Raw genomic sequence first — 27,640 nt, 5'->3', positions numbered from 1 at the left:
ATCGAGATGATATCTCTCTAAACGGTGTAGAGCATAATGTGTTCTATAACAATCCTCTTTAGCTAAGAGGGAGAGTTAATGTTGTAGCTTCAGTCGGATTGAATTGATCTAGAGTTAATCCCCTATGGTTATTGGTTAAACATTATAGCATTTGATTAATCATCAATTAGACGTGTGTGTATATATATATATATATCGAGATGATATCTCTCTAAATGGTGGAGAGCATAATGTGTTCTATAACAACCCTCTTTAGCTAAGAGGGAGTGTTAATGTTGTAGCTTCAGTCGGATTGAATTGATCTAGAGTTAATCCCCTATGGTTATTGGTTAAATATTATAGCATTTGATTAATCATCAATTAGACATGTGTGTGTGTGTATATATATATATATCTATATCTATATCTATATCTATATATATATATATATATATATATATATATATATATATATATATATATATATATATATATATATATATATATATATATGTCTATATATGTATATATATATACACATATACATACATACATATATATACATACATATTGGTTAAACATTATAGCATTTGATTAATCATCAATTAAACGTGTATATACATATATATACATACATATATATATATATATATATATATATATATATATATATATATATATATATATATATATATATTTTTTTTTTTTTTTTTGTTGTTAATAATGTCTAATGGAAATTAACTTGCAGTAATCAATATTGATTAACATAGAGACATGTCTCTTCTACTCCTCTATATATGCATTCGGATTTGCACTTGGAAAACACATAAAACATATATAGTGCCATTACATTTGCAGTGATTCTAAGAACTTAACAAACTCTTCAATTTGAAAAGACATGTTCCCTTATCAGTAAGATATAAAAAGAAAAATATATCCTTTGGAGTGTAAGTCAGCAGACAAAGAAGAGCAAAATGATTGAGGTGAATAAAGAAGACATATGTAATCAGAACATTTAATCTGATATATATACAAATCAAAACTATAAAAGAAAAGTGGTGTGTGTGTGTGTGTGTGTGTGTGTGTGTGCAGATGTAAAAGCTGACTTGTAAGAGTTTATAGGAGAATTATACAGAGTCGTTATTGAACAAATTTATGAAGAATTCTATGCCGAAATCATAATTAGTTTTATGATAAGATAAATTTAGTAATGTCCAACAGGAGACCAACCTAATAACAGTAGATTGAAGAAGGAAAAGTATTGAGATTTTTCGAGCAAAATAGAATCCATCATCCGTTGAAGATAGCAACATTGTCAAGGTGGAAAATCATATTTATGTGAAGTGGGTTGGTGCTCATAAATTCAGAAGTGGGGGTTGATGCCTACGAATTCTTGGAGTTGGTGCTTCCAATGAGTTGGTGCACATAAATTTAGGGGTGGTGCCTACAGCCATTGTAAATGGATCATATGAAAACAATTATTTGTCGTGGTTTTCGCCCCCATCAGGTTTACATGTATTGTGTTATCGTGTTCTCATGTTCATAATTGTTAAGTTCGGTAATTGATCTTATTGTGATGGTTAAAATTTAAATTGCTAAAGTTTGTTGTTATACTAATTCCCGTTCCCCACCCCCACCTTGCACCCCTCAATATAATCGTCTGCTCTTCAAGTAAACGATATAAAAAAATTATTAAAAACTCAAAAGTGGATTTAAATGTTATTAAGGAGATTGGAGTTATAAAAATGTCTCAAAAAGACTATAGATTCCTAATTGATGATCATTTGTCTTTTCAAAATTGGAGCCTTTGGAGTTTCTGCAATTGAAACAAGGGTTTCAGTTGTATTGAGCATTGGAGATTGTTCAATCTTCATTGTTATTAAATCTTGAGGTAGTGAGAGACCTATTGAAGCATAGTTTAAAGATTTAGACTTGCCACAGACCTAGCAAATCAAAAACTTGGACTCAGACTCATGAAAGACTTGCAAAAGGACTCGGCAAAAGGAAAAAACTGTAGCCTTACATAAAAACAGAAAGAAATCAATGCATTTAAAGAACATAAGAGATATAATTGATACATTACACATGTCATATGAAATATCAGCATAGCTGCAAATGTTTTAAAATGTATAACGGCAGCATAAGTTTATAAATGTCTACAAATTTAGATATAATGATACGTCCAAATGTGAAAACACAAAACTAATGATACGTCCAAATGTGAAAACAGAAAACCAAATGATACGTCCAAATGCCTTGAACTAGTTGGTGTTGAGATACCTAAAGTTTGAGTTTTTTTTCCTTCTTCAACATCAAAGTTCTCGTCTTCGTCATCTCACTAAAATCAACCAATGTTACTGAACCTCTCTCAATCTGCAATATCTTCTTCAATAAGGAGGACATCATCGCCATCATCTTGTTCATTGACGGTCCAATCAACAAAAGGATCGATTTCATCTAGATTGATGGACTCATGTGAAACACCCTCCCCCTTTCTAGTGCAAAGGTGAAGGTTATACCAAACAAAGACAGATAATTGATTCGCTTCTGGGTCAACCTATTTCTCTTCTTTGTGTGAATGTTCTCAAATACACTGCAATTCTAATCACACCCAAAAGCACTACATGGTTGAGAAGTACTGGCAAAAATACATGGTTGCAGTACCAAAAATTTCTTGCTGCTATCATTTCTTTCTCATGTTTTTCTTGACTCCATCTTGTACCTTCAAGTGAACATTGTGCTCCTAGAACATTGCGTGGAAATTGAAAAATTCGGTCTAATGGAAGAGGATTTTAAGTTTCAACAACCTCACCCTCATTGTCAGTAGTAGATGAGTTTAGTTGATGATGAAAGAAGGTTGCACTTTTGCGAGGCAACCAAGGGGAGCTGATCTAGATGCATTTAGATTCATTGCAGCTATCATGGCTTGTTTTGTTTTGTCCATTTCTTTTTTACACAAGTCATATTCAATAAGAAGGGCATTTGTGTGTCTAATAATCTTTGGAGTTGTATTAGGGCATCCTTCCACACCTTGTCGAGGCATTCTAGCAAGGTGTTAATTTAATCTATTCATTTCTCCTATCATCCATTTGCCACATTCCATGCAAATTACCTCTCCCTTTTATTTCCCCTTATTTCATACTTCCACGCCTTATCTTTCTTTTATCCTATCCTTGGGGATGCCTTGCCCTTCCTATTTGAAATTGACATAGCTGTTACAACATGTAAAAAAACATTTAACAAAATCAATAAGGCTTTATGGAAAACAACTAAGAATTGATAATGAATCATTTGATAACATTAGTATCCAAAAACAAGATAAAATGCAAGGAAATAAGTTAAAAGGGGAAATAGAAAAAAATTGCCAACATTTCCCCTTGTTTTTCAAGATCGTTTTTATTTCTAAAGGGGGAAAAAAGAGAAAAAAAATTGTTGATTTGATGTTGATTACTTAACCTCTCCACAACTTAATACCCTATTAGGACCAAAAACAAAGAGCAAATGAGATCAAATAAATTTATTGATGTCCAAACAGAGACCACAAAGAGTCAAAGGGATTGCTAACTACAACAAAAGGGGGCCAGACTACAGCAAGGACACCAAACGGTTTTTGAAAAAGAACAACAAAAGAAGTTAAAGCAAGGAAAGAAACAAAAGCCGAGGAAGGAAAAAATCCTCCATGCTCACTTAAGGGTTTCGAGTAGTGGTGGTGAAGAACATTTGAACCGAAGGATAGGCAATAGGGCCAAACATAACTCTAGGTCATCTCTAGGTGATCCTAGGAGAAGAGGTCTGTTGCAAATGGGACCCCATCTTGGGTCTCACAGATCTGAAAAAGGGGACAATAGCAAACAACTACTTGAATCCTCGATGACTGTGTCCCTATGAAGAAGGAAGTAATGAGATGACAAGGCAGAGGCATCAAGGTATGACGATGTTGGAGCGTGTGGTCACAAAACCTAAGGGCTTCCTCCAAAATACAAAGGCATCTTTGATTTGTATATCCAAAGAAAGTGAAGGGTGATTGTGCATCCCTGAAGAGGCAGTAGAAACTCCCTCTAATATCATAGTACAGGAAGTAGTGAAAAATGAAGTACTTCTCAGACTGTAGCCTATGCTACAAAGCTAGCGAATCTTGAGCTCTCTGTCCAAAAGGCGATCTGTCTCACAACAGAGCCTATGCAAACTCAACCTAAAGGAGCCAAGGGAGATCTTGAGGGAATGTGACTAGCGAAGAGAAAGATAGGAAGGATGGACAATGAGACAATCTTCAACTCCAAAAAGTGCTCTACATAGAAGGTCATCTTGGGGTGAAGCCCCCTATTGGGGTTAACCCATATAGCATGAATGAACTATCTGTAAATGTCGTCACTAATGCACATGTTTAGCTCTTGGTAGGGAGGAAGAAGATGGGGAGGTGCATCACACAAATACTAGAAGGAAGGGGCGATTAATCTCAATACCAATGGAGCCAAGAAGGGTCAAAGCTCCGAGAACCAACCACGAGACCGCCTAGAGGGAAAGGTGATGGCTACAATAAGCTCTGAAGAGCAATAGGCTAAGTATGGATATATGTGACGACCCTCTCAAGAATCAACAAAGCCCTAGAGGAGGTGAAGGTACCCAAGAAGATCAAAGATGGCCTCAAGCTTGAAGGGACAAACCCCAAACTCAGCAAGAATAATGTTATGTGGGATGGGTCGTCTACATTGGATTATGCACTAACGGAGGAGAATCTAAACCTGCTAGGTAGAGGCCCAATCACAACCAAGCAAAAAGCCCACACAATTGAACCATGGAGGACCATAGGTCTTATAAGTGTATCCATAAGTGTCATCTTGGATAGAGTCGTAAAAATGGTGCCAGAAACACTGTCTCCAGGGGGGGTGAAGAACCATAACCCTTATTAATCTGTGGCTGGACAACAGGTCTCATGGTGAAACAAGGTCCCAAAAACTTGACCCTTGTGTATGCATAAGAAGACGAGATCTCCACCCCCAAGCCCTTGAAAAAGAAGTGAAGGTGAGAAGTCTTCAAAGCATTAAAGACCATCACCTTAGTCTTCCATAGATTAACTATCAAATGTCATTCCTCGCAAAAAGAAGCAAGACTGTCCATCTAGCATTGAAGGCCCCCTAAGGTGAAGCCAAAAGAATGACATCATCCACAAAGAATAACCACACGAGTCCAAGGAAAATATTTGCGATTCAAATCATAGTGACTTTCTTAGACTTGGTTCACGAGTCCACAATGGGTCGACTAGGTTTGCCATAGAACTTGTGAGTCCACGGCTAATCCAGTGAGTTTTTGAACTATGCATTGAAATTTGCTTCTAGGAGGGCTTCATACAGAAGCTCTACTTGTGCAAGGTTTGAAGGATTTGTCAAGGTTTTACGGCAGATTTGAAGAACCAACATAGAAACAATTCAAGATGCCTTTAATATCCATTCCCGATCATCGTAATCAAGTCGTAGTGTTCATTTTGACCACACATGTTGTTGTTTGGAGAGGATGTTTTCATCTTAGACTGAAACATCTATCATATGAGGTGCCTATTGATTCCTTGTTGAGTGCACAACAACGTAAAGTCATTTGGCATATTACTTGGTGTGGGTAAAACACTATCTCAAGCTGATTGAACATGAATTTTTCCAAATTTCCATAAAGATAATCAGCTGATGATTCTGGGCATAGGTCAAAACATCACAGATATTGTGATAAGTCTACTTATTGTGATATTTTTTGGCTCCCGAGAAGTAATATCAACTTACCACAGATAAGTTGTCACGTAGAAGTTTCAAAATATTGCAGAGAACATGGTAAAATATCAGCAATATTTTTCTGTTTTATCGTGATTAGTAGCAAACTTATCACCCATAGGCCTGTTATAGGCAGGGATGGCCCCAAAAAAGGGAAAAACACATTTTTTTTATTGGACAAAATAGAATTGGAGAGGATAAAAAGGACAATGAGGACAAAGAAAGTTCCATCATAATTGGAAAAAAAAAATTTGATTGGGAAAATAGATTTTAAGATCCCAAAATTTTCCTGAGAAGTTTCCAAATAATCTCCTACATTTCCCAATATCCTTTTTTTCACCCTCAGCGATAAGTTGCTGATAACAACATTTTGGATTATGATTCTGAGTATGCTTATGCATGATTGGTGTTTGTAAATATTTCTTATAAGCAAATAAATCTTTTTTAACTCTTAAAAGTTGCACTAAGTTTCAGTTTATACCTTGTACAAAGTATATTTTTTTCTTGTCACTTATCTGCATGAATTCAAAATCCAAAGACACAAGCATAAATACATTCTAAACCAAACACAAAACATAACAATATCTATCATTGGCTTAGCAATCTAATGTTTGTCACAGTTAGAACAGTAGGGATTCTTACAGTGACATCAGAGTGGTCTCCTGCCACCCTATTGGGTTTGAAAATAAAATATATATTGATCATACAAGTGACAATTGAGTGATCAGCACTCTTGCAGCTGTTCGGTAAATGGAAAACAAAAGGGATGAAAATGCTTAGCATTCTTGGGGAATATGATACTCTTCCTCAATATGTTAAGAAAGATTTATCTTTCAACGTTTTCATTGACTTTCATCCATAGTTATGCTATAAGAATGATTTGATAAAGAAACACTATCATAAGATAGCTGAGGATCTATGCACGAAGATGTAATGGCAAGCAAATTGTATCTCATGATAAGAAGGTGAAGTTTGAGGAGGAAGTGGACATTATTAGTGCTTAAGAGGTTGTTATCACTCATGATAATAACCCTGATCTTTACGATAGCAGTCATCACTTAAGCATGAAGAAGAATTGAAAGTCATGGCGAGTATAGAAGGTGTTATGGGGGAGATCTTGGGTATTGGCACTCATGCTACTGGTGCAAATAATGAAGATTGCATTTGAGAAGTTAACTGATAACAGTTCTGATTTTCATGGCAGCAGTAATGACACCTTGCATAAGCATGAGAAGAAGTGACTAAACGTGTAGAATGCTACCATTGAGTTGTCATAGGAAAGTACTCAATAAATGGGTACAAATAATGCATTGTATGATGAGGATTCGTGTCAAAATAAGTTTTATTACTCAAATCAGACCTTAGAAAACAAGTTAGATAATTCAATTAGTGGCACTGAATCCATGGATCGTGTGTTGGATGGAATTGCAATTATATTGAAAGCAGAACTGTGTGAAGAGATAGTCAAAATAGCAGGTTCCACCTTACCAGTCGAGCCATCTTTTGAGGTACATAGCAGCAGTACCTTAGAAGTTGATGTATGCACTGATGATAGTACACATGATGTTGCTTATCACGAGGTAAGTGATGTTGATACAGCCTTGTATCACAGTGCAGATTTTGGATCAGAACACTTGCATGGGAGTCATTGGTTTCAGAGTCCTTCAACTTAAGGTGAATGACTGCATAATTGCCACAACCATAGAGCACTTTGATATTGCTCATCAAATTTTAGCTCCCTTTAGTTGCAGTACTCCTATGATGGATGAGCACAATGACAGTGGCTTTTCCCTAACAGAGCTATATGCAATTTGAGAAGTTATTGGCTGATAGAGACTATAGTATTTTCTCGAGTAGGATTGCACTTGCTATGACACCATGAAGGGAAAGGAGGTAGATGAGCTCACCCATGAACTTGAGGTGACTATTTATTCATTAAAGAGTGCCCAATTGGCCCTTCAGAAGTCACAGTCACGACTGGAGGAGCTTACCATGGACTTAGTTTAGCAAAGTCTTCACTACTACAGATATTGTACGCTCTTCTACGATGGCAGTTGGTGATGATCTTATATCCACGACTTGTGGCAGTGGATGTGTTGAGGATGTGGCTATATCCATCACAGATATAGTTGTAGTAGTCTCAAAGGGATGAGTGTTTTGATTCAGACCTGTAGAGAACCACTTGTTGCATCAGGTTTTCCCGAGGTTAGTACTCTGACAGATGATGTTGGTCAGATTGTTGGCAGGTCTTGTGTAGCAGTGGCGGATTCTCCAGAGAGTTGTGTTAGTTAATGACATTACTCCATTATCTCCAAAGGGGACTCACAAATGGTCATTTGGTTGGGAGTATGGCAGGGGCCTCTATCTAAGTATTCCCTTCTTAACATTTGTTAATTGTACACTTGAATTTGCAATGCTTTTATAAACCTATCAAAGTCTTTGTCTTCCTAACTATTTTAGTTTGGATTTCACTTTTGCATCCCTTTCAACATATGTTCTTCATTGTTTTTATGTGTCTTCTAAATTTGCTTCAATTATCTATTATTTACTTGGGTTTGTAAACCGCTTACAGCACTCTCATGAAAATTTAAAATATTCTTATGACTGCCATCAAAATCTTCTTACCTATCATCTTATCTTTACCCTGTACGCTAGCAAGATCAAGGCACTAATACCCATTGTAATGTCTCCTTTTTGGGATTGCCCTAAATCTTTCCCAAGCACCTTGTCAACATCAAGTCTTTCGACTCTCCCTTCGAATGTCGACCACTGCTCTCTTCGATGAGTGTTATTGCCCAATGGTTAGGTCTTCTTTGATTGATGCCTTGAGATATGGGTGGGTAATGATTAATGAATCCCCTTCAATGCTTGGAATGTATCCTCCATTATTGGTGGCAGGGTGACCACCTTTCAAAAGGATTATGTCAACACTTGTCTTTATTGCCTTTCAGAATAATATATTATTCCCCAAATCGAACTCCCTTGGAAATCTTCCTCAATTGAAATCTTCTCCCCTTTATATCCTCCACTGTAAGGGAGAGTTCCACCTCTTCATAATGGTAACAACCTTTCACAATTACCACCCTTTATAAGCTTAATAAACATTTATCATTTCTGCCTTTTTGAAAGATTCCCTTCCTTCTACTCTTTCCATTCCTTTCTTCTTCCATTAATGTTTTCTTTAATTTCTATTTTTTGCTTCTTTCTTCCTTTCTCTCCCTATTCAAATGAACTATTCTCCCTTTATCTCAAGCTTGAGGGCATCACAACTCTTCATGGCATACCCCCTTAATATTTCATTAAACTTACTTAACTTGTAAATATATTATATAATAGTATATTATTATTTTTTTTAATTTTTTTTTTATTATTATTAGTTATTATTAAATCCTTTTACAAAAAGTGGCCATTATAGTTGTGATGATCTAGTTCTCAAATTGTTTCCCCATTGCTTTTCTATCATAATAAAATAACATTGTGATAAAATGCTATAATGACCACGCAATCGATTATGACTTTGATTGTTAATGAAAGTGATAATGTGTCACAGCATTTTATTCCATCTTATTAACAAACATGTGGAAGGATGATCATGAATACCTATTACTCGAACAGATCCTAGCTGAAATGGTAATTGCACAGTATGAACAGACGCTGAAACCTTATCTACCAAATGAGGATAGTGAGAAAGAAGAACTTGCAGAATTTTATGATGGAGAAAATACAATATCTCATGAGGTATGTATAACACAGCTCCAAAAAGACTTATTAGGAGTTGCTAAAAATTTGATGTACATATAATTGCCTACATAAAAAGCCCATCTTCCCATATATTCAAATTTCAACCTATTAGGAGTTTTTGCATACAAGCAGTTAATTGAAGTTACTCACTTTTGATCAATTGGCTAAAAAGATAACTGGACAAAAGATTTTAAAAGAATGACTCGAACCACATGAGAAAATATTTGTTGTGGTCATTAAAAAGGCAATTCGTCCAAAAGCTTTCATCTTCAACAGTCTAGGAAATGGAGTAAGATAAGGAATAGGGAACAAACAGGAAAAAATTATGGTCCATTGGCATGTCCCCGTATTTAATGAAATATCTTAATTAAATTAATTCATTAATTGGTCCCAAAATTCAAACACTATAATAAAGGATTTTTCATTTTTATTTAAATTAATGAATATGGGGGCCCAAATTAATAAAATAATAAATTAAATCAATAATGTTGGCTTGTTGTAAATCTCTAGATGCCTCTTAGAGACCTAATTGGAGATGGTTGGGCATTGTAAATCATCGTGGATGGAATCTGACTTGTATTTGTATTTCCAAGGTCGAACACTAAGGAAGTTGTGTGAAGTTTCAAATGTGGAAGACATTCCCTATTCTGCTTGTCGCAATTTCGATGGATCAGCGCCAGCCTATTCTGCCCTTGGAGATATCACTTGGATATTTCACATTGTGTGCTAATTAAGGTCTTCATTTGGAGACAAATCTGTAATGATTTGTTGTTCATCTGACTTTCATCCTATGAGAATAGTTATACTTTGCGTCGTTGGCTTAGGCAACAATTCTATGTTCACTACATAATTGATTATGGCGACAAATCTACATACTTGTGTTTGACTTATCGTACTATTTAATATCATGCTACTTCACTTATCAAAATCGGCAAACATTGAATGCACTATATTAGCAAAGGAGATCACCGTACAAAAACAAAATTATCATATGTCCATGAACAACATCATAGGTTGTGCGACACACATCAAGGTCTCACTGTATGTATCCAAGGCAACCACTCCCTAGACATACAATGTTGAGTGGTCTCACCACCTTGTTGAAACACTACCACTCGTACAGTATTGGCTCATCTCACCGTGCGATCATCCCCACGGTGTACAATAGAGCTAGAAGACTATATGACAACCTCACACTGTACAACAGTCACTCCATAAGATGTACGGGCATTGAGTTTTAGGTAGGCAAGTATCAATCTAGACCTGTCATTGTTTGTCTAGGGTATACGGTGATTACCTTTGCTGAAGGAACATTACAATAGTATCTGAGCTGGTGATGTTGCCAGCTTGTTTGGAATTGAAAACATATCATGGCATCAAGTGATCGTTTGAGTGAAATGTTGAGAGTTAAGAAGTCAACAGAAGCTCCACGAATGGACAAAGGAAACAACCAACCTCTTCGCAGGCACAAGGTCATCAATGACAATGTTCATTCCTAGGGCGGAGCAATACGAGGTGTAAACTCGCACTTTGGTTGAGTCATTGAAGAAAATCAAACAAGATTGGATTACTAGTGGATGGCAAAAGGACATCTCTCTCAAAGCTTTTATAGACTTGCGAATGAAGTATCTGTCATCTCAACATAATATACTCTTCAACAATGGTTTGAAGAAGGAGATTAATAATTGGCTACAAGACAACATCATACAAACATGAAAGGATATTGACAAGCAAGAGATCATAATTGTCCCTTCAAGTGGAGAGCAACTAAAACCTAAAGACAACCAGAAGGTTGAAGTTGGAGAAATCGTTGATGATTCAAAAGAGAGGAATGAGGTGAAGGAACAAGACAAAATAGCAGATTTGAAACAGGATGATAACCAAGCCAATGTTGAAGAGGACCCTCACAATGTTGTCCGTGTGTGGAACGAGAGCAAGGCTATGAATCTACAAGAGAGCATGAATAATAATCTAGAGTCACATAAATCAAATCATGAACCTAGAGCATGGGGCAGTGGTTGTTTGCAAGAAGAATTGCTACCATTGATTGATTATGGAGTCTATACTTCAGCGGTGCACATGGCGTGCATAACTACAATCTTTCCATATGAGCGACTTCCTAGTGAAACCAACAGGGTTTGCCTATTTTATGAGGTTCCAGAAGAGATTGATGAACATGATGCTTTCAATATATTTTATGATTGGCAACTTTGGGATCCTTGTGACTCTGCACATGACAATGTTTATATCAGAGTGGCCCAACGGAAGTTTGATGACAATGAGGTACAATAGAGGTTTGATGCCAATTCACTAGTCTTGCCTATGCGTTTGGTTTGGGATCTTAGAACTAACAGTATTTGCTCTGATGGTTGATTGCTTGAGGGCAAGCAATCTTTGGGCGACAAGGATTTGTCATGTCCCCAAATTTAATGTACTAACTTAATTTAATTAATTAATTAATTGGTCCCAGAATTTAAACAATATAATAAAAGAACTTTAATTAATTATTTTAATTAATGAATATGGGGACCTAAATTAATAAAATAATAAGATAAATCAATAATGTCAGCCTGTTGTAAATCTCTAAACGCTTATTGGAGGCCTTTATAAAAAGATGGTTGGGCATTGTAAATCATCATGGATGAAATCCGACTTGTCTTTGTATTTTCAGAGGCTAAAGGCTAAGTAAGTTTTGCATAGTTTCGAGGGTGGAGAACCCTTCCTAATCAGCTTGTTGCAATTTCAATGGTTCAGCACCACCCTATTCTTCCCTTGGAGATGTCGCTCAAATATTTCACATTGTATGCCAATTTATAAGGTCTTCATTTGGAGACAAATCTATAATTCCTCAGCATTTGTCCAACTTTCATTGTATGAGAATAGATATGCTCTGCATCATCGAATTAGGCAACAATTCTGTGTTCAATAAAAATTTGATTCTTACATACTCACATTTCGCTTATCATCGTACTATTTAATATCTTGTGAATTCACTTATCAGAATTGGCAAACATTACATGCATTATATTAGCGAAGGAGATCACCATACGACAACAAATTTATCATATACCCATGAACACCATCATAGGTTGTATGGCACACACCAAGGTCTCATTGTACACATCAGAGGCAACCACTCTCTAGACCGTACAATGATGAGCGGTCTGACTACCTTGTTGAAACAATACCAGCATACGGGATTGGCTCATCTCATTGTACGGTCATCCCCATGGCATATGATAGACCTTGAAGATTGTAGGACAACCTCACACTGTACAACAATCACTCCATAAGCCATACATGCATTAAGTTGTGAGCAGGCGAGTATTAATCTAGACCTGACATTGTTTGTGTGGGGTATACGGTGGTTACTTTTGCCAAAGGAACATTACATCCACATTATGAAAGATAAAATGACTACCAAAACATGATTTACAAATGATGTGGTAAATACGGGAGCCAATGAGGCTCATCACTCCTTTTCATCATGGGATACAATTGAGGCCTATCAAATACAAATGAAGAAAATGAATGAAAGAAGAAAATCTCAAAACCAGATTCGGTACAATTTGCCAGTAAATGTGTGCTTTCCATATTAAATGACATCAATTATGCTTTGATGAAATCATCAACATTATGTAATGTTTTTGTACTAGATATAGGTGTCGCACAACACTTATTGATGGCTTTCTTTGCAGTTATTCATGAAGAAAAATGTATTCCAATATTTTGCAGTCAACAAATTTGCAACCTAAATGGAAGGACAATTCAACTTAGTCACCAAGCTCTACAAATTCACTCTCTGCAATGCATTATACATTCCTCATTTGAAACAAAACTTACTGTCCCTCGCGCACATTAAAATACAAGGCCACTCCATTTTTCTAGATGATGAAGAGGTAATAATAGTGAAAAATATGATGGACAATTATCTTGACTGGAACTTAGGAAGGAAAGTTGTTAGAGATTTAGGTGGGCCTTCAAGTTCAGGAAACTTCGCACATCTCATTCAAGAAGGAAAGTCAAGAAAGTATGGACATACGAACCATGTTATCATTCGAACAATGCAAAAGAATGATGTTGTAGGCTTGCCAATTTTTCCTAAATCAATTGAAAAATGTGAAGCATGCATGTTGGCTAAACAATAGAGACATTTCAAAGTCAAACTAGACATCTGAAAGGAAATTCCAATTGATCCCTTATAATTTGTGCAGTCTACTACTAGGCTCTTCAATTGGTGGAAACAACTACTTCATGATGTTCATTGATGACTGTAGAATGACAGATTGTTTTTAAAGAAAAGTTCAAAAATGTCTGAAATTTTTCAAAAGTTTTGCACAATGGTTGAAAATAATGCACAACTTATATTAGCACATTTAAGACTGACAATGGTGGCAAATTCCCATTAAAGGTGATTGAAGACTATCTCAAACAAAAAGGGATCAAGCATCATCTTATAGTCTCTCACACTCCTCAAAAAAATGGATTGACTGAGAGGGGATGAAAAAAAACGCGATGAATAAGCTTCAAGCAATTTGTATTTCAAGGGAAAAAAACTACAGTTCTGGGCAGAAGCAACTCAAACTACAGCCTAGCTCTACAAAAGGTCACCTTCAGCAGCTAGTCAAACAAAGACTCCATATGAAATTTGGTTTATTCATCTTCCAGTAGTGCAGCATCTTATATATTTTTTATCCCCATGCTATGCATCATTGCATTTATTCAAAAAGATAAAGAACAAGTTGAGCTACAAGAGGTCCTTTTGGAATATTCAAAATCCTCAAAGACCTGCAAACTGTTTAATGGAGAAACAAGAAATTAAAAAATTGTGTAGGTAATGAAAGTTTTCCTCAGATTGAAATACAATATGAAGCATTAAAGAGTGGCAGTCAAAATTAACCTTGCCCAGAAAACAAATTCCTTGTGAATCCTTCCTTTCTTTATTTGGTAGACCCATTTCTGCTGCAAGCTTACGCACTTCTTCCTGCAACAAAATATAGAAATAAAAATATCTTTATCAGACAATGCTACTGGGGCACAAACATATTTGCAATCTCATCTCAAGGCCTTCAACGCAGTAATTTTAGTTCCTAATAATGATTATTTCAGAATGGCAATAACTTCCTAATCTGAACACTGAAGTTAGGGAATTTAGTCAAACCAGATTCTTTACACTTAGTCAGAAAGCTGCCCATGAGTGTCAGAGCTGGCATTTCTCATTCAGAGATAGATGTCTGAATATGAATAAACTATTCTCAATCGTACTTTGGAAGATAATAGTAAGCCGTACACCCATAGGCACGTAAGGTGGATAATAAAAGAGCTGGAGTTTGATAAAGATCTAATAATATGAGAAGTAGAGAACTCCTTCCAACGCAGTGAATCAATAAATTAATTTATAGAGACTTGTTGGTTAACAGATTATCCCTTTTTTATTATACTGACTCAAATCCTCAGGAAAAGACTTCAATGTTAATGACAGTTGAACGAATTGTATCTATGGGCAACAATTTTCTCTCTGAATTTTACACGTACAGCTCCCTGTGATGAATATTCGACAAATACATTTTTTCTGATATTTTTGGTATTTTGAATAAAAGGGGTATGCTCTTAACCCAAGAGCAGAAGAGGAAGCTAGTGGACATAGATCACTATGAAATATCCACACATGAACATGTAATCACGAACTGAAAAGCATTCATTGCTGTGCTTAATAATCCACAACCGTGAAGGACCAAACACAGGTTGAATCACTACTCAATTTGCATACATAATGTCTGCACAACCATGAAGTAAACACATAATATTCATCCACATCTGATACGAAGTTACCAAGGAATGACAATAATGGCAGAAATGGAGATAAATAGTATTCCACACATTACTCTATAATCAAAAATTTCAGAAATACAGTCAAATACTCATGATTAATCTATTTTATCCACCATATTACCATTCCATTAGCAGAAAGGAAAAACTCGAAAAAAAATGAAAAAAAATGAACAATGATAGTTTTCAACTCTTGAGTCTCACACAATTGTCACAGCAAAAGGGAGAAGGTTTCTAACCAAAATCTCCAACACTTTGCACAGTGTCTAAAAGTAATATATATATAGTCCTTTTACCTATCCTAGGCAGTTACAAAACATCAGTCTTGAAAATATTTAATAAAATTAAAAAACATCAAGAAAACTGAATGAAACCGAAAGAGGATTTCCTTGGCTGTCACACAACCTTTTTATGTTCTCCTTCACCATCTGCCATGTTCTCTGCTTTTCCCTGGCTTTCCTTGTACTTCTGGAAAGCTTCAACAACACATGCAATATCTTCATCATGAGGAACAGTAACATTTTCGCTCCTAGTATGAGATAAAAAATTGTCTCTTCTGCTTTATGATTGAAGGCCTGATAGTAGGGTGGCGTCTATTTGGTGAGCATTTGAAGCTCTGCCTTGCAATAAGCTGATGGACTGATTATATTATTAATATTTTGCCAGTATGTACCCTTCACTGATTCTATATCAAATTCCTTTCCATTTCCATCATAATGTACCCCACATCCGATATCAGAAAAGTAAGTTTATATTTGTGCACATCCTCTTTCAGGTCATTGATTAATCCTTTCAGATACTTGATGCTATTGGTCACAGTATCACACTTGAAAATTAAAGAAAACATCCACCTCTGGAGTGGTTCATCTGGGGATTGTAGCAGACCCAGTTTAACTGCATTTTCCACCTTCATGTCCTTCACTCCCTCGAGCATCATTATGCTCTGTTTGTAGAGCTTTTCTTCCTGCTCTGCAATCTCAAATCTGCCCTAATGCTGTCCCGAACCTGCAGCAATGTTTGACAACATTCTCCTAAATTATCAATGAAGGCAATCCCCTGATTCTAAGGTCCTCCACCCGTTCTCTGCTCACTCTGCTAATATGTTTGTCTTCTTGCTACCATGCAATCAATGCTAGGTTCTCCTCAGATATGGGATCTATGATGGTGTTGAAAGGGCCTATTGATTGAAGGGCCAGGGGAGTGAAAATCTTTCTAAGACAGTCGGAGAGAAAACTGGCTAATACCTTTAGTTTGACCTTATCGTGCTTGTTTTTGTCCAACTGCTCCTCTACCTACTGGTTTGTAAATTTCTGCATTCTCATGGTGATTTCATGACAGGGGGGGGCAGCATCAATCCTTGTTAGTTGTTACAGTAAAAACTGAGGCCGAAATCTGACTGAGATTATTGAAAGGTGGAGCCTGCACTACCTCCATGATAATATGCCCCGTGTTCTCATCTTTTTCTACAGTGGTCAAGGTCTCAATCTCCCTTTGTTTATTGGGGGAGCGGAGCTTTTAAGAAATTGTGAAACTAAGTCTGAGGGAGGCAATCAATCTTCTTCTCTTTTCCTATTATTTTCTTTTGTTTGTTCTAACCATGATGGGGTGGACACGACTTTGGATGCAGACTTGAGACTCTCATAATCAAATAATTCCCTCAGTACTCAAGGAGTTTCTCCTTGAGTTGATTGAACAAACAAAAATCAAGGGACTTCAGAAACAGAGCTAGTAGAGGGGGCTTCCTGAGTAACATGATCATCATGCTGAGATGGCTCTGGTTGAACATTCACGGCCTCTTGCTCATCCCCTTGTTGAGTCTCCCCTAGAATTTGGTCTTCTTTATCCCTTGACTTATGATCCGACAGTCAGCAGAGCACCTTCACTGCATGTGGGTTTGATCCCTTGCTCTTTCTCTGGAGGTTCATCTCCTCCACCAGCAACTTGTAAATGAGTGTGAGGGAAGGCTCTATGTAGTGGTAGCGGCCACAATTGCAGAGGTGTTCCGTGCCGGAGTTGAAGAGGTCAGAGATGGGGTGTCTTTCTTTTTTCCACCTTTCTTCCAATACCCATTTTCGAGTTCTCTTCATGATTGCTACCATTCTTTGATTGAAATCTTGAATTTCGGAATGCCCCTGTCTAATGGGTTTCAAAGGCTTGCCCTTTATCCTTTTTCAAGTAGTGTGGATCCAGTAAGTCAAAATGGTGCAGGAGCACCTCATGAAGAACAAGAGAAACTTGAAGACTCATGGGAAGCCATAAGTGATAAAGATGTAATAGGGGTACTTTAGGAAAGAATAAGGTCTTGTAGACCAAGTAGTCAATCTGGAAACATAGCAAGGCCCATTTTTAAGACCATTGACATGATAGGCATGTATTAGCCCTCATGGTCAAACTTGGTCAAAAGAGTCCTAGATGGTCTAGAAATGGGGTAGATGAATCTTATGATCTTTGTAGTCATTTCAGAACTATGTTGGTTGATTTTCAAGTCATAAAGTGTAAATTGGCAAAAGTTGCATATTTTGCAGTAGTCAAAAAGTTGCATGACAACTTTTGGAGACCAACGGACAACTTCACCCAATGGCCATAGAAGTTCAAAAGTCTATATTGAGACTATTTGATGGTGTTTTGGATGATTTAGCTCCATGTTGAAGGATTTGACTTGATAAATAAATAAGATTTTTTACTGGATTTTCTACAAAATATGTTGTTCAACTAGTTTCTACTGGGTTAAACATATTCATAGCGTCTTGAATCTGTTGTGATGTACACTCAAATGAGTTATATACTCTCTGAAATCGGTTTGGTGTTGTTTGACAAGTTTTGAAGAGAGGGAAGTTCATTTTGGCAAGACTGGGTATCAAAACCTAGGCCTGACAGGGTTTGCACACTAAAATGTCTCTACCTTTAGTTTTCGCCATTGGATTTCAACGACCATTGAGGGAAACAAAAGTAGAGGAAGTGTCTTCTATGTTTCAAAAAGTTTCATGCAGAAATCCAGGTGGAATTATAAGAGAGATAGTGAGCCCTAGCCAGGCATCTCCACATGACTAGCTGTGGATTTGACATAATATTGCTCACAGAAGTAGAAGAAACATAAGTAGACTCCAAGAAAGGGTGGAATGGGTGATGTTAGGTTGGTGCAGAACTTTTTCAAGCATTGGCTCAGGAATGTGGAAGATATCTACAGTTGCTTCCTAAATATGCCAGTTAGGCCTAATTAGGTCGGTTTGAACCAGTCCGAGCTGACCTAGCAAAACAAGGAACTGAAACCCAATTCTTTGAAAGCTTAATGTACTGCCAAAAAGATATTTGGATATGTGATTAGTTTGTGGGGTTATTGGGAAGGAATTTGAATTGAGGGGAAAAAGTGCATTAGGAATTTAGGATGGCTAGTAGGAATTAGGTCTCTTCTAGGCCTGAATTGTAGAATTCAACTTTGAGCAAAGTATGGGTTGTCCAACATTAATAGGATGCATCCAAATGAGGGATAATGGAGACTCTGGGATCTATCCATGCCTGACTTGTTAGTTATTCGTTTTTCCATTCTTGCCATACCTTGGAGAGGATTGTGCACTCAGGGGTGAAGATATTGTGGATCTTGTCACACAAATTGTCAAAGGAATGGACATATAGGAGTCTTGGAACCTGTCAGAAGGCTCTAGCAAGCATGTGGCACTTGGTTCAGTTCAAAGGGAACTAGGGTTTGTGTTACCTGATTGGTATGCTCAAGGGTCCCCTAACTAAGAACACTTTAATCCAGTCTATTACCTCCTCATCATATTGGTATCAGAGTGGGAATTGATCACTTGGGTAGTATAAAATTGGTGTATGTGTAAAGACCTTGTCTATCCTTTGGTTAATATGCTCATGGGAATTAGAAGTGTTGTTTTCTTTTTTTGTGTTTTTCTAATTTTCTTTGTGTTTTTTCCAGATATATGTTTTTTTTTTGAGTTTTTGAAAAATTGAATGCAATAAAATGATATGCCTAAAATAAACAATCATATACTGATAACCGCTTCAAATTGATGTAATCCTTATTATTTCATACCTTCTTGAGAAATTCAAGATGCATTCAATGAAATTACATAAACAAGAACCTGGACTTGGGCTGTAGCAGCCTATAGAAACCAATGCTAGCCTCCTATGACAGATCACAGACCTGTAGATGATGAAGCTGCCCCTCCAAACTCCAAATGCAAACCCAGTTATATTTTTTTAACACACCTCTCTTCCAACCATAGGACCACTGGTTAATATTTGCTGCCCCAGAACTCAAGACGCCAGCCTAGATGGTGAATCGCTGAGTCTAAATTCAGATCACAGGTCGGTAGTAATAACTGCAGGACTTGTATTTTGCAACGCATGTCTCCAATATGCACACAGACCCTACGGAAAGATGTGGCTACCAATTACTGGCCCACTGTTGCTTCCAGAGATCAATTCGCTGCCTCACTAATGGTGAACAGAAGCCCAGATCGCTGAGTCTAAATTCAAATCACAGGTCAGTAGTAATGACTGCAGGCCTTGTATTTTGCAACACAGGTCTCCAATATGCACGCAGACCCTAAGGAAAGATGTGGCTACCAATTACTGGCCCGCTGTTGCTTCCAGAGATCAATTCGCTTCCTCAATAATGCTGAACAGAAGCCCAGATTTTTCACAATAATTTTCCAATGAAAACCATAGGTAGACTTGTATAATTGCAGCAATTAAATAATCACCAAACCCCATGCAAACTCACCAGCATTAATGGCCTCACAGTAATAGTCAATACAGAAGAGAAGCAATGAGAAAATTATTACACCTCAGCAATTTTGTAGCACAAACTCAAAATAATTCTCAAAACTCAGAATTTCAGACCAAACCCTTATACCTCAGCAAGGGCACAAAATCCTCAAACTTAGAAATGTCACAAAGAAAACAAAAGCAAAATAATATTCAATCCATGCTTTTCCCATCAAATGGTTTCATATTTATAATCTCCAAATGGCACAAGTTTCCCAAGTGAACCCCACAACATTAAAATATAACAAAGTGTCATTATAATTTAATTTATTAATTGCTTTTGGCTTCCAAAAATGACCTTTCCACCATAACATAATATTTTGACACACAAGGCCATTGTTTCTTGTGCCCACGATTTAAAACTTTTTACACAGTTCCAACGACCTATGATATCGAGGTGACTAACAACATCAACAAAAATAGAAACCTCAACATATTTAGATGAATAATTATTATTATTCACCAGTCTTGCGAAAATAACTATAGAAGCATCAAAATCTAAACTTGACAACACCAGAGTGATCCTGATGAAGAAAGACAATGAATGAAAATGACAAGGTGACTTACTATAAATAGGCGCTCCTTTGAAGATTCTTGGAGCCCAAAACAAAAACTGAGAGTATCACTCAACTCCTCTAGTCTAAATGAGGTCATTGGAACCAACAGATGACTTAATACAAATAGTTAAGTCTCTCAAAACAGAGCCAAAACTCACCATAGGCTATTGGAAAGTCTACAACCCCACAACTAAGACCCTCAATCCCACTGTCAGCTTATGAGGGTCACGATGATGAAATGACCAAGCTAGCTGCAGGAACCTGCTAAAAATGAGGACATTAGAGTCCTCTCTCCCTAAGATTGCTTGTCCCTAAGCAATCTCGGAGCAAAATGAACATCATGGTTCACCTGGATCCCAAGGGTAGAACTATATACTATCATTGTTGTGTACAAGCAACTCTTGTAGCACCACCACCCAAATGACGGTGCTGATGGTGGTAACAACTCATCGGAACTCAATCCAACTAAAATACCAACTCTGTTAACATCCAAATCCCTATCAAACTAACACTCACACCCAACTACACTGTGGAAATGATAACAACTATAAGTACCTGAATTACTATCACCAACTCTAACCTTTGATAAATTGTCCTAGGTGTGTTGATACTGCAAGTGGTCTAACTTGCAACTGTCAATCCCATCTACAAAAGATGATGCTAGCCCACCCCATAATGGATGGTATGAAACTGGAGCTAACCCATATCTGTGTGAAACCAAATGCTCAACCTGTCGGTCAAAAGTGAAATGATGAGTACTCAACACTATGTAATCCCAGTAAAATACCCCAATCTTTGTCAATGACTCATCGGTACCAAAGTGGGTATCAAGAAACAACTCCAATCTTTGACTCTGAACTACTAGTCAAGCAAGGTCATGGTCAATCCTCTTAGCGAACCCAACCCCGAAATCCCTAAGGGGAAGCATGGTAGACAAAGTCTCTACAATCTTTCCCACCAATTGCCATATAGCACGAGAGCTCTAAATGAGCATACCCTCACATACTCTATATGAATCCTCTTGCAAATCTGAACTCTCAAGCAAATACTCCACAAATGACTTGATACAGTAGAAATTATATGTGGCAGCATTAACCTGCTCCATAGCAATCCACAACTGATCCCTCTGAAAACATGGCACAACAGGAATCACATTGCAGTCTTCAACAGATGCTCTCACCTCTTCTATACCTACTGCAGCCATATCTTGTGCAAATATGATTGTCACATCATCACACCCCTCATCCCCAACCGTGGCAGCGAACTCACCACCAACCACGATATGCAATTGAAAAGGGTTTGGGGCTAGTGTCAACTATACTCACTCCAACTCCACAGTAACTTGATCCAACCGTGACTGTGACTCCTAAAGAGCCAACTGAATAAACTGAAGAGAGTCCACAGTCACCTCAAGCTCCTAGGTGACTATAACTAGAATGAGATTTTTTGCATTTGATATGAAAACCACAAATCAGAAATATATGTTTTAATAATGGCACCCGGCCGTAGGTAATTTACCAATTTATTAAATTGAGTAAATGACCAACCATGCATAAAATCTCAATATAATTCTAAATAGCGATTTGAACCTAAATTGAATTGTTTGGAAAATGGTCGTCTCTCCTTATATCAACTCACAGTTGAGACATGGATGCCCAATCACCTCCAACAGTAATGGTGACGTCTCCAACAACACTCCAATCAGCTGTCGTCAGCAATAAATAGTTCCCACACCCACCCACGACTATGGTTTGCTAAAACATGTGACCAACTACAAACCACAAGCCCAAAACAAGTTGTTAGCTTCTCCCTGCTACCACAGCTCGAAACGCCAACATGTTAAGGCCAAGTGGCTTCACTACGATGCCATCTACTCACTTCCAGAAATCACTTCTTGCTTTCACCCACGTCTGCCAATACTTGATGAAATTTGTAACTTCCAAGTATCAATATGTCTAGCAACACAAATGTAGACTCTCAGTAGTAAATCATAAGCCTACACTTACAAAATCTCCAAGCCATAGGAGTCACAGTAGGAGATTTCAACAATTGTTTACCTTGGCACAATTGTAATGAGAACCTCAGAATTTCTTCAAACCCTTAGCCAGATGATATGAGCAATGAAAATATATAATTCAAGATTATTCTCCTTAGCCACAAGAATACAATACGCGAATGTTGGCCAATTGTATATTTCAGCACAATTGCCAAGAACTTCTCAGACAAGACCCTTATACTTCAGCAAGGGTTCACAAGTCAAAAACCAGGAAAAAGCCATAAAGGCACAAAAAGCAAATATTTATTCAAGCATCCTTTTCCCAATGAAATGAGCTCTTATGTATAATCTTTCGTTGGCCAAAGTTTCTTGAAAAACGTTATAATCGCCAGCAAAACAATAACAAAACGTTACCTATTCCTGGCATGAGATAGATTTTTGTTCTATGCCACATATTCTACCTATACCTGCAGCAAATCACGTAAAAGCATGAGTAATAGTGATGTTGGAAAACCTATGGTGGTAAAACCCTTCTGTACATTGTTATAACAGCATTGTTTTAAGCTGATACATATTGTTTTTCCTTTTTGTTTATTGGTTACAATCCAAAACCAAGTTGTTCTATTTTCAAGCAGCATTAAAAAGCGTCTATTATGATCTCGAAGCTATATATACCAGCTCGAGCAAAGAATATGTAAGGAAAAACATTCTGATCAATAATATAGACCTTGCATGATTAAAATTTCATAAGGAAGAACTATTTAAATCTCATCACTCAGCAAACTGAGGAGGAAGGGTCCACTCTGAAGAATGCTGGTGACATTTTTACCTCATACGGTAAACATCTTTTTCCATCAAAAGGCTCATATTTATAATCTCTAAATGGCACCAGTTTCCCAAATAAACTCCACAACATTAAATTATAATAAAGGGTCATTGTAATATTATTTATTAATTGCTTTTGGCTCCCAAAAATGACCTTTTGTACAATAACATGATATTTTGACACACAAGGCCACTGTTTCTTGTGCTCACGATTTAAAACTTTTTGACCCAGCTCCAACAAGCTATGATACTGAGGTGACCAATGATAGGCCAACACTGGGGCAAATAATAAGAAAGAATTAATGATTTATGATGATGTTTGGCTGGTGTATACGTGTCAATCCGAGAGCATACACTTGTGAAAGGCATCTAACCTTTTGTACCATAACATGATATTCTGACACACAAAGCCACTGTTTCTTGTGCTCACGATTTAAAACTTTTCGACCCAGCTCCAACAAGCTATAATACTGAGGTGACCAATGATAGGCCAAAACTGGGCAAATAATAAGAAAGAATTAATGATTTATGATGATGTTCGGCTGGTCTATACGTGTCAATCTGAAAGCATACGCTTGTGAAAGGCATCTGAGCAATATGCTATCAAGGGGTGATAGTTGTGAGATGAGAAGTTATGAATGCAACTAAAACACACAAAATTGAATCTATGAAAAACTAAAGAAATCCCAATGACAGGAACTATCACTTCCTGGCGACAGGAACATTAGAAACAGAAATAAACATTAAAAACTATGATGATAACAAATGTAACAATTCACAAATTCAACTAATCTATAGGAAACAATACCAACACCAGGCATATAACTAATCTAATATAATAGTTTACTAATATAAATTTGATACTGCTATATTGATTTATCTCTTAATATGATAGCAAATTCAGAATATGCTGGTTGTTATTAATAATCTGTATAATAATGAGAACGTGATAATATTTCTTACCCAGCTATGATATTAATCTGTCTGCAAAACTATTTATGAAAACTAACTATTGAAATGAAGGAAACCTTATTCTATTAAAGAACTCAAACAAACCAAACATAAGCTACTGAAATCACCAGCATTCTTCAGAGTGGGCCCTTCCTCCTCAGTTTGCTGGGTGATGAGATTCAAATAGTTCTTCCTTAAGAAATTTCAATCATGCAATGTCTATATTATTGATCAGAATGTTTTTCCTTACATATTCTCTACTCGAGCTGGTATATATAGCTTCAAGATCATAACAGACGCTTTTTAATGCTGCTTGAAAATAGAACAACTTGGTTTTGGACTGTAACCAATAAACAGGAAGGAAAAACAATATGTATCAGTTTAAAACAATGCTGTTATAACAATGTACACAAGGGTTTTACCACCACAGGTTTTCCAGCATCACTATTACTCATGCTTTTACGTGATTTGCTGCAGGTATGGGTAGAATATGTGGCATAGAACATAAATCTATATCATGCCAGGAATAGGCAATGTTTTGTTATTGTTTACAACAACATCATCTTCAGCCAATATGGTTTTGAAACAATTTGCAAATACTATGGTTTTAAATGGATTAGAATATTCTGGTTTGATTTCCATGTGAGACTTGCATTAATAGTGGCAATAATGATTAATACTCAATCAGGTCTGTTGCTGTTCACTCATAGATTATCATCCTTTATGTCTTCATGATGTACATAATCTTTTAGCACGAATCTGAGGTGGAGAGAACCATGGTTTTTTTCAGTTGATAAAAATGCACCATAGGTTCCTTAACATCTCCACATAAGTCTCCTTGCTGTCATTTAGATGTATTCATGTATTGTGGATAATATTTGCAGCAAATGTGTCTATTTCAAAGTTGATGGAGCTTTGTATTGGTGAAAGAGCTATAGGAAGATGCATAGCGGGTGACAGGAAGAACCATAACATATTATCAACTTGTTAGATAAATACAATCTCATCTATTTATTCACATGTTCTATCTAATAACTATATTAAATATTACTCACATATATCAGATCATATGCAACATAGAAGGATAAAATGGAATAGAAAATGGGGATTGAAAGGAGTGTGAAGGGTTATACAAAGGATAAAATATGGTATAATTTGGGACATAAAATGCTCTTATCAACCAACATACAACATCAACAAAAATAGCAACCTCAACATATTTAGATGAATAATAATAATAATTCACCTATCTTGCGAAAACAACTACAGAAGCATCAGAATTGAAATCTGACAACACCAAAGTAATCTTGATGATGAAAGGCAATGAATAAACCTAACGGGGTGATTTACTATAAATAGATGCTCCCTCCAAGATTCTTGGAGCCCAAACCAGAAGCCTAAAACAAAAACTGAGAGCATCACTCGACTTCTCTAACCAAAGTGAGCTCACTGGAACCAACAGATGTCTTACTATTAATAGTTAAGTCCCTCAAACCGAAGCCAAAACGCACCAGGTTGTTGGAAAGCCTATAACTCCAACTGTTTACCGTATGGATTAATTAAGCAATGCACACAGGAAATAGACACGAACACCGAACAGCAAACGGCATAACTCTTATTATTATTCGCATATACCAACAGTACATTATGCTTCCATGATAAGATATCTCATGATATGATATTTACAATGCTTCCCGAAGGGGTTATAAATACTTTCCGACGAACCTTCCCGAAGGTATCCGTCGGCCAGATACATCATGTCTGCTACAAACTATTTACCGTCGGCTACATAACAAGAACTTTCCCGAAGGGACCCGTCGGCTGATACACAATTTCCTTTCCGAAGGGACCCGTTGGCTGATACACAATTTCCTTCCCGAAGGGACCCGTCGGCTGATACACAATTTCCTTCCCGAAGGGACCCATCGGCCGATACACAATTTCTACCGACGACACCAACACTAAGACCCTCAAATCCCACTATTAGTTCACGAGGGTCCTGATGATGAACTGACCAAGCCAACTGCAAGAACCTGCTGAAAATGGGGACATTATAGTATGTCAGCAGAAGGAGAAGAAGAAAAGACTAACACAATGCCTCTCAAGGGTATGTCTCAAGATGCAGTTTAGAAATTGATAGAAGAGATGCTTGAACATAAAATTGAGAAGTTGAAGCAAACCAAGTGTAAGGAGAAAGAATGTGAGCATGAGACAAATGAAGAAGAAGATGAACAAGGAGAAGGAGAAACTCCTAATCAGGTAGTGAAGTTACCTGCAGTCAGAAGGCCTTTGTGGAAGCCTTGAAATTAGTAAATAGGGATGCCACAGAAAGTGTACACATGTATAGTGGAAGCATGAATGCAGAAGAGGTTATAGATTGGATTGAAGCACTGAATAACTATTTTGAATATAAAGATTTCTAAGAGAACAAGAGGGTTAAACTTTCCAAGACAAGGCTAAAAGGTTCTGCCATACGTGGTGGAATTATCTACAAGGAGAGAGGGAAAAGGAAGGGAAGAATGTTATGTCCTCTCGGGAGAAAATGAAGACTAAAATCAAAGCCCAAGTTATACCAATTGATTATGTGGCTCAAATATGTAGAAAGTTGTAGTATCTCAAGCAAAGAGATTTGGATGTCAGCATCTATACAAAAGAATTCCATAGGAAAACTGTTTGATCAAAGAGACAAGAGGAAGAATCAAAGAAGGTGGCCAAATATTTAAACAGCTTCAGGATGAACATTCAGGATGAGATTCGCATCCTAGCACTAGAAATTGTAAACAAGTGTTTCCAATTGGCCCTAAGGGCGGAAGAGAAGTTGAACAGAAAAGATGAGCAGAACAATAACAAGTAGAGGAGGAACTTTAGGGGCAAAGGTAGCTTTAGAGGAAGAAACTCAAGCCAGATGCCTCAAGGAGAGAAGATTAGGGACTCAAGTAGCAAAGGAAGCAATAGAGGAAGGAGACCTAATGGTAGAGGGCGGCCTAGTGTATCAAAGATAGAACCCAAGTCCTTTGGAGGAAGATGCTACAACTAAAACCAAGTAGGGCACCCACATTATAAATGCTCATAGAAGGCTTCAAGTTCTCAAGGAGGGAAAAGGGGAACCATATTGGTGCAAGAGGATACAAGAAGTGTAAACATGCCAGAAGTGCAGTTAATTTTAGAGGTAGGAGAACCTTTGATGATCAAAAGGACTCTACTCAAAGAACCGGCAC

At 37.0% G+C, this 27,640-nt stretch overlaps 1 protein-coding gene across 2 annotated transcripts in view; it reads right to left on the bottom strand.

The window, feature by feature from the left end:
- Positions 1-27,640, bottom strand: part of LOC149562552 (tRNA (5-methylaminomethyl-2-thiouridylate)-methyltransferase) — a 212,782-nt gene that overhangs the window by 93,451 nt on the left and 91,691 nt on the right. For both annotated transcript variants that reach the window (XM_089826042.1, XM_089826043.1), the window contains exon 7: positions 14,380-14,463. In XM_089826042.1, the coding sequence (XP_089682168.1) occupies positions 14,380-14,463 (84 nt within the window). The remainder of the gene's footprint in view (positions 1-14,379; positions 14,464-27,640) is intronic.

Source organism: Cupressus sempervirens, chromosome 4, assembly GCF_028749045.1.
Source record: "Cupressus sempervirens isolate cs-2001-9-10 chromosome 4, ASM2874904v1, whole genome shotgun sequence".
In the NCBI taxonomy this organism is placed as follows: Eukaryota; Viridiplantae; Streptophyta; class Pinopsida; order Cupressales; family Cupressaceae; genus Cupressus; species Cupressus sempervirens.
Note: the sequence above shows the minus strand (reverse complement) of the source record. Positions and strands in the feature narration are given on the sequence as shown.